This window comes from Fusarium coffeatum (assembly GCF_003316985.1).
Source record: "Fusarium coffeatum strain FIESC_28 chromosome Unknown BRIP53273_contig_377, whole genome shotgun sequence".
In the NCBI taxonomy this organism is placed as follows: Eukaryota; Fungi; Ascomycota; class Sordariomycetes; order Hypocreales; family Nectriaceae; genus Fusarium; species Fusarium coffeatum.
In genome coordinates, this window is record NW_022158166.1 from 63,166 (window position 1) to 78,554 (window position 15,389).

Here is a 15,389-nt window from a genome sequence, read left to right on the forward strand (position 1 = left end):
TATGCTCATTTACCACATCCCTGACCGTGTTGTTGATCCATCCCCATTCATATCGATGTCAATGCAAACGATGCTTGAAGTTAAAGCAACGCGTCGACCCGCGTTCGATTCTCGGGGAACAACCTTGTTCAACGTCCGTGGATCCTCAGGAACGGTTACGCCGAGGAACTGGAGTAGCCATCCATGAAGCACAACACAAGTTTCCCTCGATCCGCGAGCCGTCAGCCCGTACTCTTTGAATGTCATCCAACACCAATCCCTTTCACAAAACGTCGATCTTGAGTAAGTTCTACTCTGTCCCACCACGTGGCTGTAAAACGTAGTAAACGCATTCCCTTTGAAACGATCATCGGAAGGACAGAACACACAAAGCAATGTGCAACGAACGTGGTATTTTATAACTAGACCTTCCAAGTTCCACACCAAGCGATGATCGCACACTATAAAAAAAAGGCCAACCAAAAGGAAACTCATTACTGTGAGAGGGGAATCATAATACATTTCGTCAATTTGTAGCATAAGGTCGTTAATGTCCGAATAACGAATAACGAAGAGAAGAAAAAGAAAAAAAAAAGCAGTGAGAGAATTGGCTGTAAGAGGGAAAAGAGGAGGTAATTAACAAGCAATGAGTAAGTGCGACCGACAGTAGGTTTGGTCTGGATAAAAGAGATGAATATATCAAAAAAGACGAACAATTGGGAGAAGAGTGAGATGGACAATAGGTGAACAATCGAGGTTCTCTATTCTCCAATTTGGCTGACAATGCTGCTAGCAGTACAGCGTTTTGTGTTTGAGTGGGTGAAAAGAGAAGACCGTTCGTTGGATTGGGTGAATTGAGTCGGGTGCTCAAGGAATTCAGAGAGCCCGATGAGACGAGACCCGCCTACCTACTACCTACCTGTACTAAGGTAGACAGGCACTACCTGCGAATAGGTATGGAGGTTCTCGATTAGGTAGGGCCTAGGCGTAAGAGAAAATCAAGACAAAGAGAGACGGAAATGCTTCCAAGCCAGGTAGTGACGGACGAGTGATGAATGAGCCAAAAATAACGAGAAAAAAATTAGCTCGATCAACAAAAGGGAAATTTGAAGTCTGTTTGAAGGTGAACCTCAAAGGGGGGGAAAGAATTAGAGCCTCAAAAGTGTGCTAGTACACTTCAGCTGCCTTACAGTACCTACCTACTCAAGGTAGGTAGTGTCGGCCACTGGCTGGGCCTACTATATTGGTTCTATCAGGAGGGGGTTTCGGACAGGGAATCTAATGTTAGATCCAACAATGGATATAGATGTACAATGCATTGCATCAACCTGTCCGGAACAGGGGTGTAACTCAGCATATCTACTACAATAGTACCTACTATGTAGGTACCTAGCTAGGTATTTGATCAAAGAGTATACCTACTGAAAGCTGTTAACTAAAGAGAAATAAAATAAACCCTTTATTACATTGCTGGTTCAGACGCAGCTTAGATGAAGGGCACCAACAGTCATAAATGAGATTTATAGGCCAATCAAACATGAGGATTTGAATGTAAACTATGAGTGTTAGTTAGTATTATAACTTGAACTGATATAGCCTTTCTGCTCTCGGTCTTGGAACGTTCGTTATTGAAGCAGAAATTAGATCTGCCAAACCCCTGAAACCCATGTTAAACCGTATCGCAAGACAATCATTGGATCGCAAATAACTCAGTATTGATTTGCAGGATCCTTCAAGCCATGCCTCCATAAGTATCATTCATCTAAACAAAGTTGAATCCTTTCCTGTGCTAGGAATCTCCAACGGCAAAGAGCTAGTACTAGGTTCTAGGCAGGTATCCATCCATCCAGTCGGGTCCCCTTCTTTACAAAAAGTCCACGGGCATGTCAAATCGACTTTCAGGGGGTGGATACCTTGAAAAGAGAAGAAGAAAAAATGTTCTTAACTGACCTAGAATTCCTCTACGAATGACGATCGATTTCAATCTAGATCCCTCACGTGGATCTGGCTTCTTCCCATCATCTTGGTTGGCACTCATTGGATGATCCGCACTAATAACCCCTACCTTGAGCCCATCTCGTCTCGTCTCGTCTCGTGTCGACTAACCTAGATTTCTTTTCACCCTTTTGAATACCTCCTCGAAACCATAAACTTTCCAACTCCATTTCGATCTGCGATCCCTTAGACATCGGGGCTTTTAAGCTGAGCTATTGTCTTGCTTGCCCAGCCTCTCATTTTCATCATTCATAAATTTCCTTTGCTTGACCTACTCGCACTTTCTATCCTCTCTTTGACAACTGACCGAGTCCCTTTCATGTACACCCGACATACAAAGAAAACACAACTATATATATCTACATCGTAAACATGTCGCTTCCGTCTACCAAACCCGCCCAAACCTCGATTCGATCCTTCTTTTCGTCAAAGACTCCTAAATATGCGCCTCCTCCTTCTCAAGCTGCCAACCCTCCTCCTCCGTCACCAGCAGCAGCTGCCCCTCCACCGACCTCGAGCGCAGAAGACTTGACCACGAGTTCGACTTCCGAATCCGGGATCCCTCCTCTTCCGACCTCCCTTCCTCAAGAAGCGACAATTCGACTCGTCTCGGGCGACGACGTCAATGCCTTGCGTCGCATTAACGCTCTGCTCCTGCCCGTGAGTTACCCGGATAATTTCTACCAGCGCGCCGTCGACCCCTCTGCCTCTGGTCGCTTCTCTCGTGTTATCACATGGGCCCATGAGGGAGCTGAGCCCAAGGTTGTTGGCGGTGTTGTCTGTCGAGTCGAACCCCTTCTCGATCCCAACGCCCCAGGGGATGTTCCTCAAAATCTGTACATTCAGTCCTTGTGCCTTCTTTCGCCTTATCGGTCGCTGGGACTAGTGAACGCCGCCGTGGACAACATCGTTGCAACAGCGGTGTCAGATCCCAATTTGAATGTGACAAACGTCACTGCGCATGTCTGGACTGAGAACGAGGAAGGGCTGAAGTGGTATGAAGGTCGAGGCTTCAAGCGCCAGAACCAACCAATTCAGGGTTACTATCTCAAACTACGACCCAACTCTGCTTGGCTAGTCAGCCGTCCCACGGGTGCTTCTGTTCGAGGTCTGTTGCCCATGTCCTCTTCTGCACCTCCAAGCTCTGTCCCTGCAAGTGCAACCGCTGCTGCTGCCAATCTGGACCCGGCTTCAGGTCCTCCTAGGAACGGCGCTTCACGACCGCCCATGCCGCCTTCTGCACGGTCCTACCAGAACCAAGGACCCGAAAGGGAGTGGAACGACTTGCCTGACGATATGGCTGGCAGTCGACTTGCGCCACCGCCCCGCGGGGCTGTTGGAGGTACCGGCTCCGGCGCAAGCTCTAGGAGTAGCTCTGCGGCAAGAAAGAAGAGAGATCGTTCTTACCCTGCTGCAGCCTTCGGAAGCTAGACGATAGGTTAAAAGATGAGGACGGTATAAACTGCATGTTAAGAGGGTGAATATGCTTCATGATGGTATATGATTTAATGGTTCGGAATGAGGTAGATGCGACTGTGTGGAAAGGAGTTGAGTTTAGACTGGTTATAGTAATATTGGAGCGATCACAAGGCGGGCAATAAACTGGGAGTAGAATAATATTGAACATCATCAAATTATATCGTTAAAAAAAAGACTAGTTGCCTCATACCTATACAGCTTTTAAATGCGAGAAGAGCGCAAAGATTGGAAACATGAGACGCCAAAAATCCCAAGAGCGAACATGAAAGCATCGTCTCGGATGTGCATATATATACAAATGTTGTTCCAAGTTAAACAAAACGCCAAAACATGACTTGAATGGAAACAACGACTGATATTGCTTATCGGCGCTTGCTATACCATAGGGCTGCTAGCGCAAGGACACCAACGGCGCCACCGACTAGCAGGGCCTGGTTCGAGACTGGAGATGATTCAACTATTCAAAGTTAGCGGACGTTATTTCACAGGGGCCCCGAATTACCAGTGGCTCGGGGGTATAGGAGTAGAACGTACGGATCGCATTAGAAGACTTGCGAGCGCGGTTGGACTCAGACCTCAGGTCAGTTAGGTAATCCTCAGGCTTCTCCCTGCTGGCAGCCACAAGAGCAATAAGGGCAGCACCGACACCGCTGCCATCCTTGGCAATGCCGATTCGGATCTTCTCAGCACCCTTGGGTCCGATACCTTCAATCGAACGAAGGGCCTCGTAGATCATATCGCGGAAGAATGGGTAGTGCTCAACGAGACTGCCGTCGACACCAATGTCGATCACTTCCTCGTTGATGTCGTCGAGCTTTCCAGAGTTAAGGGCAATAGCACCAATGGCGACGGCGGAAAGGCGAGCGGCACGCCGACCGACAGCATTGGAAACGGCCTTGAAAGCCTGTGCGTCCTCAAGTGAAGGGGTGTAGACGTTGAGCAAGTTCTCGAGCTCCTGGCGAAGAGTCGACAGCTCAGGGGTATTGTCGGCAGCGGCTACAGACATAATGGCACTATCGAGTCCCCAAGGCTTGAGAAAACCAGAAGTAGGGGCAATGTTAGTAGTGGTACCCCAGTCGTTGAAGCTCGAGTTGAGATCCTTGAAGAGGGACGAGTTCTCGTTGTTGATCATGTCGGCAACCGCCAGTCGGACGATCTCGCCCAGGAACATGCCCGATACGCGCTTTTCAAACATCTGATCACCGGGGTTTACGCTACCAGCATCGAGAGCTTTATCCCAAGGTGTAGTGGGCAGAACGTTGAGTTGGTTATCGAACGAACCCCACTCAGTGTTGACAACCATCTCGCCCGTTGACTGGTCAAACTCGCCTGTGATGGGTTTCTTGATGTTATCAAGCTTCTCCATGTAAGCACCGTTGGTGCCAGTACCGAAGATGGCGCCCAAAACAGAGCGGCTCTTGCCAGTGGAGGTGTAGGATCGGGCCATGAGAGTACCGACTGTGTCATTGACAAGCGCAGAAACCCTGACAGGGAGGTGAAGATTGTCGATCTCAGTCTGAAGCAGGGCACATACGTCCTTGCCTACAGCATCTGGGATGTCAAATCCCTTAGTCCATCGAATCAGCAGACCCTTGTTAATGGCAAGCTGTTTAACGGGGAAACTGAAGGTGAAGCCCAGGCGGAAAATGTGCTCATCTCGATATCCGGAAGGGGCGCTGGAAGTGTTACGGCGGCGCAAGTGCGAGTTGAAGTGATCGGCGTGGTGCTCTTTCAGGAAAATTTCGATCTGCTTGGCAAGGAAAGAGAACAGTTCTGAGGACGTCTTCGCGACCATAAGCTCTTTGGGGATGGCAACCTTGTTGTAAGTGAGGTTGAAGGTGGTGTCGCCATTGAGCATAATGGAGCAGACTCGGAAGTTTGTGCCCCCTAGATCGACAGCCAGGTAAAGGCCCTGTCGGCGTACAGATTAGCATGAGCAGCTACATGAGCCAATTGTGGACTGTGCTTACCTTTTCTGTGCCATTGGGAACGCCGGTGACGTAGGTAGGGATCTGCTGGAGACTGGTGCCCTCTTTCTGAAGGCCCTCGTCTAGAAAGGTGTCAGTGTTGGGTTTGTTGAGGCTTTAAAGCCAGAATAGGTGAAATTGCGACAAGCATCATAGCGTCGAACTACAGTAGCACGGTGGCACAGATTGTGCAGAGCGATAGAGTAACATACCCATTTGCCTCAAAAATTCCTTCACATGGCGGTTGAGATCCTCATCAGGGAACTCGAACTGTTCGACGATACGGTTGGATTCATCGGCGAGAGCCATGGCTACTGGTGGTGATGTGGGAGGCGCGGTCGCGAAGGGAGAGGGAATATAGCAGACAGCTTCGGATGCTGTTGGGTTTGGTGGGGGTGAGGAGGGAAAGAGGTGAGGGAATAGGAGATGAAGAGTACGTAGGGGAGAGAAGATTTGGAGAAGAGAAGGAAAAGAAATTAAAATGTTGGTGGACGACAACGAGGTCAAAAGGTTTCTCTGCAGCGGGAGTAGGATTTTGAGCTTTGGCTGCTGTTGGAGCTTGGCGTCACCATCGGTAGGGACAAGCTGGGAGAGCTGCTGACGGAACCTGTGTCAGTGGCTGATCAATTACCAATGACGTTCGAGTATGGGGGGGTTTGGCCGGGGGGCTTGGGGCTTGGGACTTGGGGGATCATGGAGCGTTGAGTTACGTGATCAGAGCTTGCAAAGTGAATGGAAGTGAGGTGAGGTGAGGTGCAGAGACCCCGTCCACTACAGGGACGGGGCATTCAGCGCCGAATGGGCCCGAATTTCAGTGGATATCTAATACCACGAGCCTCACTCCAGGTATTTTGTTCTCCTGATTGAGGCGGGCTCCCCATGGTTCTGAAGCAGCCAGCCCAATTGAAGTGCCGCCGGGCGGCCGTGGAGAGGCCGTCCGAGTGGAGAGATGGTGGAGGTGTGGTCGGTGGTGTTCGGGGTGCGGGGGAGAAAGCTGATAGAGGCTCCGCTAATACGCCGAACATCGCCGTGTCTTGTTTTCATGGAACGGCCTAGTTTTTCGCGGTACTGCAATACGTGGTTTCTGAATAGAGATTTTTCGATTTGAGGTCCTAGGTCCGCGTGCATACCCACTGGGATGCCGTCATAAGCCAACTTTGGCCCCAGAAATCTTGCGACCAGGACGTCTCGGTACGTAAAATGATGCTATCGTCAAATCTCCCAATATGCATCCTCACTAGTGAGATTTCGGTCAGGTCATGCAACGTCTCGCTCAACCCAACCCAGATTTACGGTACGGGCGGGTGAACTATGGGCTCCAGAACCAAAGACGGGGGAACCACGGGGAAACAAAAGAAGGGTGTGGGTGAAAGGCGGGATGACGGGGAATGGCATGGAGAGAGATGGATGATATGAAGACCCATTGAAGGCCAAGCACAGCGAAGACAAAACATACGGCAATAGAAATAGCAACTCACCACTAGAATCAGCATGATTGCAATGAAAGAGACAATAAACCGAGGCCAAGGACGTTTCCTAGCCTTCGATTCAAGTCCACGCCCATGTCCTTGCACATGCTGTGCCCCCATTGTCCTGATAATCAAGACTGCTGCCAAGCCAGAGTCTTGGGTTTGTAGTGAGTGTCAAGATGGAGTGTTCCTGATCTGTTATGGTCTTGTGCTTGTCTGAGACCTGCCTGTCTGTGGAAATTTCAAGCCTGATGACTGTCTCCTGGTCGGAAGCACCGACAATAAGGTCACTATGACTCTCCGCAAACAATTAACAAGGCTCTAAATCGCTTTTGGTCGAAGGCCGCTGTATCAGGAGCCTGGTAAACGGGCCGTCTCGTCCGTATTGTGACAAGAAAAGCGCACCAGACCGGAAAGGAATACCGTCAATTGTGCGTTTTCAGACTGTTCCGAGGTATCATTCGAAATTCACTGGACGAACTTCGGCGGTTGATCTAGCAAGTCGCGTGTTTCTTACTGAGTATGATTGGTGTAACGTAACTGGTGTGATTCCAGTGCAGGTGCAGCGGTTCGTAGCTTGAGCCTCAAGGACCTAGGAGAAACGACTCGAGTGGTAGTCTATGATCTGCCTCCCTCTATTCGTGCCCGTGATTTATCTTGGAAATGCCGCAGTCATTCGAGAAATATTCAGTCTGGGTCCTTTCGTTACGTGGGTGAGTGTCGCAAATTGATTTTGGGTCGAACAGAATGGCGGGGTACAAGATACGTCGATTTTAGACCTCGCCAGTGTGCGGCTTTTTTTCTTCTTCTTTTTTTTCTTTCTTTTACCAGTCAACTGGATAACCAAATAGCCTACCTACCTAAGTAGGTGGTCATTGTACGCTTCTTTCCTTGTTTTGGGGACGATACCCTTGGTTGCTGAGGTATAGCAGTGGGAAGGAAATTCACTCTCAAATGCAGAGTGGAAAATTTTAGGAAGGTGCCAACAATACCACCGACGTAAATATCCATCCTGCCATTGCAGGTCCATTCAACTAACCCCTTGCCCCATTCCACGACACCGCTCTACATTCACCTGCTTGAAGCCAGATTAGGCCCAAATACCTCTGGCTTTGAAGTTCAAGCCTCTTATGAATTCAGACGTTTGTACAGCACATGGCATTTGGGGGCATCGAGGGACCTCCATCGATCTGATACGCTTGGCTTATATGGTTCAGGCTTCCAATTTGTTGCATCTCTCCTGTGACTTTGTGGCTTTTGTAAAGATTCGGTCAAGGCTAGTGGCATCTTACCGCATCATATAGATCGCAGTTAAAGCCCAACTAATATCGCTGCCATCGCAACATATTGGTATGTTATCTTAGTTCACTCGTGCCATGACCCCATACCATCTCGACAGACAGCTTAGTCCATGACCGATTGTATCGAGACCGGTCCCATTCAAACTCTTGCATCACCGCCCCCGCGATCTCCTTATCTATCGCTTGGCTTACCCGAGTTCGGGGTCCCCAGCCGTTGACAAGGTCTAGGGATCCCTCACCGAGGCCGGCTGTCGCCTCACGTCACTTCGGTCTGGAGCTAATCAGAGATGCAGACGACTTACAAGAAGCATGTCGATAGAATTATGCCCAAGACTGAAGCTTGGAGAATTCTACAGATACAGATAGTCAGGTAGTCTTTGGTTGGCCTCCTGGTGTCGAAGAATTGGCCCCTGGAGGCATAAGAGACGAAATAATCTGGTCACTTTATGCTAGCTTAGACTAGCAGTTAGGCTACTTTATTATGGAAGCCTAAGCCTTAGAGGACAATTCTTCTGTTACCCACCTGGTTGGGTATAAATCCACCCATTTTGGTTCCTGAACCCCGAAACAAGACATCAAAACTTTCCTATTTTATAGCTTCACTATTGTTCAGGAAGTCCGTGGGGGAGATACGACTTTTTGACGTGTCAGCTTGATAGCGTAACAATGACCATGCCAACATCTCTAGAGTCTAATGTAGTTGGGTCGGACAAGGGCAATCACCTGGAAACGTGGAGAGGTAAAGTTTCAAATGGTATTGCACCACCTTCTTTAATTCAATAACTAATAAACAAACCATTGTACACGGCTTCCTCAAAACGCTGCCATAAACCTAGCCTGTTCTTGTCTCGTCTTTCCATGGCTTACTCGTCTGCCTGCCTCCTGTAAATATCGACCTGGACGCCTGATAAACACGCATAATAGGGGCTTGAGACGACCGCACAAAGGTATTAAGATAGATGACGCAGCAGGCTCTTTAATTTCTTTCCCGCCAGGCCGCCTTGGTATAAAAATGGTGGCCAGCACACCTTCCCAGAGTGGTGAATTTTGTTCGATATCCTTTTCGTCGTTGATGTCGTGTGAGATTAGAGTCTAGATGGAAAAGCCCGTTGGTGTGTCCTTCAACAGACTTGTACAGAACGTGAAATCGTAAAGCGAAACGTTCCTTACATGATAATAGCAGGGATGTCGACGTTAGCCTTGATAGACTTGTGGGGAAGGACACTACCACCGTTGACGTAGATCTCGTCGCCGACGGTAACGTCGTCGCCAAGAACTGTCACGTTCTCGAGACGGGCCCATCGACCAATGGTGCTGTTCCAGCCAACGATGGTAGACTTGACCCAAGCGTGGTCCTTGACCTTTGAGCCCTTGAGGAGGACGCATCGCTGCAGACGGACACCATCACCAATAACAACATTTGGGCCAATTGTGACATTAGGTCCGATTCTGCAGTTCTTGCCAATTTTAGCTGAAGGGTCGATCAGGACGTTTCCGCCGTGAACGTAAGGCTCGCTGGCAGGTGTGAGCTCCTTGCTGCCCTTCTTTGTGAGGGAAGAGAGATACAAGCAGGTGCCGCTGAGGAAGTCCTTGGGCTGTCCAACGTCCATCCAGAAGCCCTCAAGATCGAAAGAGTGGAGCTGGTTGTCCTTGACCATGGCGGGGAAGGTCTCCTTCTCGATCGAAGTCGGGCGAAGCTCAATACGGTCGAGGATGGAGGTGTTGAAGATGTAGAGACCGGCATTGATACGGTTGCCAACGAACTCGACGGGCTTCTCGACGAATCGGTCAATCAGAGAGCGGTGTCCGGGCTGGTGGACAACAACACCATACTTGGAAGGCTCCTCGACCTTGGTAACAACGATGGTACCCTCGTTACCGTGGTTCTTGTGGAAGGCCAGAAGATCCTCGAAAGGGAAGTCGCAGATAACATCGGAGTTGAGGACAAAGAAGGGGGAGTCGTCCTTGGCGAGAATTCGCTCCGCAAGCTTCAGGGGTCCAGCAGTGTCAAGGGGTTCAGTCTCGACGGAGAACTCGATGTTGATGTTGAACTTCTCCTCGTACTGTAACAGGGGTCAGAATACGGGCTGGCAAGAGTGCAGTGACAGTTCTTACCTCGGCGAGGAACTTCTCCATGACCTCAGGTCTGTAGTTGACAGCAAGGACGATATCAGTTACACCAGCTGCGACCAGCGCCTCAATCTGGTGCACAATCATGGGTTTGTTGGCAAACTCGACCAGGGGCTTAGGAACACTCAGGGTCTGTGAAGCGGCGCATAATGTTAGTCACTTGAAAAGTCGAAAGTATTGGAGGTGCGCGCGGTCGAGTCGCGAGCTTTCGTGGGGTAACGTACGAGAGGGCGAAGGCGGGTGCCATAGCCACCGACAAGAATGAGACCTGGAGATTGTTAGCTGAGGAATCTGATAAGACAGTTTGGCAGGACAAACCCTTCATGATTGCGGTATTGGGAAGCTAAGCTGAATATGCTGAGAGCAAAGAGTTAAGGGTAGCAGAACAGCGAATGTAAGAACAGCGAGGGACAGCAGCGAGGTCCTGAAAAGAAGGAAGAAACCTCGACAGGATTAGATTAGAATAGGTAGGTTAAAGGTAAGAGGGTATTGGGTATCTCGAAAGATGTGAAGATGGAATGGAGGAGAGTCAAGGGAGAAGAGGAGAGGAAGAAGAAGAAGAAAGTAGGCCGACTTTGAACTCAGGAGATGGAGAGCAATCCAAGGCAAGTGGGGATGTCTAAAAAGGCCAACGTGGGTAGATTCACTGCCTCGTAGTATGTGGCAGCCATAGAAACAGGTTGCTTCCACCTGGAGCTTGAGAATGAGATGGGATGGGATGCGAAAGTGGGGAACGGGATCCAGGGGGTAGCGCCATTGCCAGTGCCAGTGCCAGTGCCAGTGCCAGTGCCAGTGCCAGTGCTAATGCTAATGCCAGCCCAGTAGTCGGGCTACCACCAGTAACAGGGTCCTTTTTTAGGTCCAGGCTTAATCACGATGAAGATCTCTTTGTAAAGTTGGTGTTGTTTCGAGGCATTTCTAAACCTAACTCGGGAGTAAATAGTCTTTTTTACTGAAATTTTGTTTCAGCTAATTGATGGACAATAAAGGTTGACAACACCACAGCTTGGACAAACCCTACTGAGATACCTACTATCCGTACCAAAAGATTCATACCGTTGAATAACTGTAGGTATATGGATTGGATGTAATGTTCAGTCATCCAATAGTCTAGGAGTATCCGTACTAAGTTAATTATTTCGGTCCACACAAGCCAACGATCCACGACACGAGGTCCTCGAAGAGAAAGGGGGCTTTTCACTCCAATCAAACAAAGTCTAGCGGGGTCCAATGTGGCTCGACCATTTCCCGTTCCCTGGCGAAATTATATTAAGCCCCCTGTTGGAATAGGCTGTTTCCGTCTTGGTTTTGCTGATGGATACGGATGCTGGGTATTCTAGAATTAATCAATCAATATCCGACAAGGTTTCAGCTGAGGTTGAAAACAATTATCATCTGGTTTAGGAAGCTCTTGGAGTCTTAAAAGAAAAAAATTAAATAGCATGCGCCACTCTCAGAGCTCAAAGTAAAGTATCTGAACAGCCCAGGTAGGTACCTATCTTGTCTTCTAGACTCGCGGTCAATCTTTCAGATACCATGACGAGTATCTGTATATCGCCTCCTTTCTTCACTCTAACCGTTGATCAATTCGTTGAAAGAAATAAAGAGGTCTGAGCTAGCTAGCAGTGGCACCATTTCCTTCAAGTGTACGGATACGGAGTACTGTACTAGACTACTAGGTAAGCATTAAGGAGGTGGTCATGCAAAGTTAACCACTCAGAGGCTAACGTTCATTTATACAACCCCTGTCAAGGACCCTGCAATTCATTTACGAGAGTCCTTCGTGTTGGTACCGGACATTTCTATATTGGCTCTTCAACGACATGGCATTGATGTTCCAAGTATAGACTAACATCCTCATGACTCTGTCCCAACCTTCCTTGCCTTTAACTTGAGCCATCTTTTCGTATTCTGTACTGTAAATATGTACAGATAGTTCAGTGTCGTGAACCTTGAAACCGTTCCACAAGTAGCCCCATATGACTTCATAATCGAGGCGTTCCATCTCAGCCTCTCCCGTGTCCCCATCTGACACGTCTACAAACTTATTAGTCTACCTAGTGTGGGAGACCCTCTCGTCTCCTTACATCTGATTGACAGCTGGAGGTCGACGATCACCACCCCGTGACCCCAACACGTATCCGTAGCTAACTAACTTCAATCCCCAAACTGTGTCAACTTCCCCTCTTCCCTCTACCTTGAATTAATTATTGCGGTTCAAAATATGACGAATGGGATCATAATTGGAAGATATAGTCAACCTAAAATCTGCTACCTTGGCCCCAAGCTACAGTCATCGCCCTGTTAGCCTCTTGTTTCACGGCTACCTATGCTACGCTCTCCTTCAACGTCATCGCACATTTGATATGGGTGAAACTTGGATGCTAAAGCTGAACTGGCTCGGCAATCAATCGTCAAAGCTTAAATGTACGACGTTAGAGTTTGGTGTTGGGTAGTTTTGTGTCCATTACTTCAACAGCTGACAGTTGCCGGTGTCACCGCAAGGCAGTTCAATTTTCCAATCCGAACGGCTGCTTGTAGCTCTTCATAGGCTTCCTGACATAAGGCAATTAGTCTCCACTACAGATGACTTTGATCGAATTGTGTAATGTCTCTGACCTCGTTCAGTCGTCCGACATCTTTTGTATGTTTCTCGCTCCCGTCCTACAGGCTATCAAGGCCTGGCCTTTAAGCAGAGTTAAACCTTGTCTAAGGCTTTTTTCGACATAAAATCAATTACTGCTTTTTACTGTGATGCCTCAACGACATCGGGCACTGTTAAGGATCTCCTGAGTGGCTTGTATCGCCTGTGCCTGGTTTGTGAGTAAGTCGACAGTGAACTTTTTCCAGTGTTGCCCCGAAGCGCACGGCGTACTCGTAACAGAGAAAGAAGCTGTAAGGCTATATATCTGCTGTTGAATGATGACCAAAGGGAGTTCAAGAGTCCTTTCATGGCTTACAAAGTCTCGGTAAGAAACTTCACCACGACAGGATGCGTCGCTCAACAAGGCATGAAGATGCAACTCGAAGTCCCATTTGTCACCCCGAAGAAACACCATTCACATGATATGACCTGTTCAAAGGCATTGTCCGCAATCTAGCAAGTCCTTGCAGGCTGGTAACGAATGTTGACAAGTCTGTCTTCCCAGATACCACAGAGTCGGTGATTTTAGCCCGTCCTCAAAGTGAATCATTGCGGGGTTAAAAACATGTGGCAGGATAGTATTGTTATTACTGGCAAGTTTTAACACATAAAAAAGGGATTTGTGTGGTACACCTTATGTAGTAAATGAGTTGTTCAGTACTTACGATAGAATGGGAGTATAGATGCATTGTTGAGAGGCGGGGGTCTTGTCGACATTTGCAAGAATGCTTCTATATGACCAGGATGAAAATAACATCGTCAACATGAGCTTGCTTCAAACGTATGGAATTTGAGACGCTTTACTTTGGTCTGAAGGCTACCCTCAGATGCACTACTGTCCTCGACGAAGATAATGACAAGCACCAGGAGGGTGTTGTATTCAAGCGTATGGCTAGATGCCCGCGATGTGAGTGAGAAACCCGGTCACAGTAGTACAAAAAGGAAGCATCAAGGATGGAGTGTCACAAGGCCTCTGGTTGTGCGCATGCAGCCGACATCCCTTTGTTTCGTCAGGCACCAAGCAAACCAACATGTTAGAGCTCCAGATGAGAGAAACTCAAATGAACAAAACAATGAGACTGTCAACAGATTCCACGTTGCAACACGTAGCAAAGCCAAGAAGCCAGAGCATAAGAGAAAACAGATCAAATGTAACAGGAACTTGTGGTTGGAGAAACGTTGTGTACCTAATAAGTACAACCCTCTTGAGAGGTAGCTCAAGTCTCACATCATATACCACAGATGCATCAAGATCAGGGAACACATGGTGTTACCTGCACAATTATCGGCAGTGAAACAGAAAAAGTCGTGATCATTATCGTCGTTAAAGTGCCTTGTCATCATATCCCTCCACAGGCCATGCTAATCCTCATCAATCGTTGCGTTCTCATGATCCTTCTCATCTTTCCTCATGTTGTAAAAAGTCAACGCTAGCTCCTACCATGCTCGTACTTTTTCTTCCATCAAAACAAAATTCCAATTTCTCATCAGAATCCATTATAGAAATGTGCTTAAGAAAATCCAACCTTCGCTAATAGTGCCCCATGCCAAAAGAACCCCTCAGGAAATGTGCTTTTTCTCTTTTCGTCGTGGTTCATCAAACTGTCGTTCAACGCGTGTCAGATCCGCCTTTGCGTGACTTTTGAAAAACAAATGCTCTTTTTTTTGAGTGATACTGTCATCCGATCCAGAATTTGTTCATGTCCAGGTATTCGTGCCCGTTTCGATCTTCTCCGTCCGCTCTTGCGACTATTATTTCTCGGATTCGGGCCCAGCTGGAATGACTTCCGATGTCACTGGGGGCCTTTTTTGTAGTATATCATCCTTTCAGATCGATTTAACAGTCAATTCATTCAGGGTTTGATGAATATTCTGCCAAGTACCAGAACGACGAAAAGGGTGTTCGTCATGAGCAAGCCAGGTCGAGTCTCCCTGGTAAAAGTCGATCCAGGTTTTTAGTTCTTGTTGCGAGAAATAACAAATCGCCGGTTTGGACGAAGGCGTCAAAGGAAATGCTGGCTGCAGACATTTAAGATCGCATCTAAAGTCGTGTCGTGTCGTCATGAATCGTCGAAGATAGTGAGGATATATCAGGTTACATATCCTCGTTGACCCAGTTCAAAGCGAACAATGGGTGTCGAACAGAAAAGCAAATTGATGCAACAAATTCGAGCAACATGAAAGAAAACAAAGAAATAACTGATGATCCTTCCCCAAGTCTCGCGAGAGAGATTACCAAAGGAGGTTGGCTTGGGTATATCCCTTGGGATTGCTGTGAAGCATTTCAACCGCTTATAAGTCGTCTTGTGTGGTTTCCCTCTAATGCTTTGTCGATATGCTTCCGAGTAAAGCTAATCTGAGCCAAAACGCATACTGTCAAGTATCCCGAATATCTATTGACAGCTGCGTGGCGTCGAAACGCCCT

The 15,389-nt window shown here is 48.0% G+C and overlaps 3 protein-coding genes across 3 annotated transcripts; 1 reads left to right on the forward strand and 2 right to left on the reverse strand.

The window, feature by feature from the left end:
* Positions 1-2,346: 2,346 nt before the first annotated feature.
* FIESC28_11254 (uncharacterized protein) lies at positions 2,347-3,405 on the forward strand (the record flags this gene model as incomplete). Its single annotated transcript, XM_031165381.1, has 1 exon — positions 2,347-3,405. One exon carries the CDS (start codon positions 2,347-2,349, stop codon positions 3,403-3,405), a length of 1,059 nt encoding a protein of 352 aa, XP_031010570.1.
* A 410-nt stretch (positions 3,406-3,815) lies between these two features.
* Positions 3,816-5,729, reverse strand: FIESC28_11255 (uncharacterized protein; the record flags this gene model as incomplete). Its single annotated transcript, XM_031165382.1, has 4 exons — positions 3,816-3,910; positions 3,988-5,365; positions 5,424-5,503; positions 5,633-5,729. 4 exons carry the CDS (start codon positions 5,727-5,729, stop codon positions 3,816-3,818), a joined length of 1,650 nt encoding a protein of 549 aa, XP_031010571.1.
* Positions 5,730-9,356: 3,627 nt separating this feature from the next.
* FIESC28_11256 (uncharacterized protein) lies at positions 9,357-10,645 on the reverse strand (the record flags this gene model as incomplete). Its single annotated transcript, XM_031165383.1, has 4 exons — positions 9,357-10,253; positions 10,306-10,452; positions 10,545-10,588; positions 10,639-10,645. 4 exons carry the CDS (start codon positions 10,643-10,645, stop codon positions 9,357-9,359), a joined length of 1,095 nt encoding a protein of 364 aa, XP_031010572.1.
* Between the last annotated feature and the right edge of the window lie 4,744 nt (positions 10,646-15,389).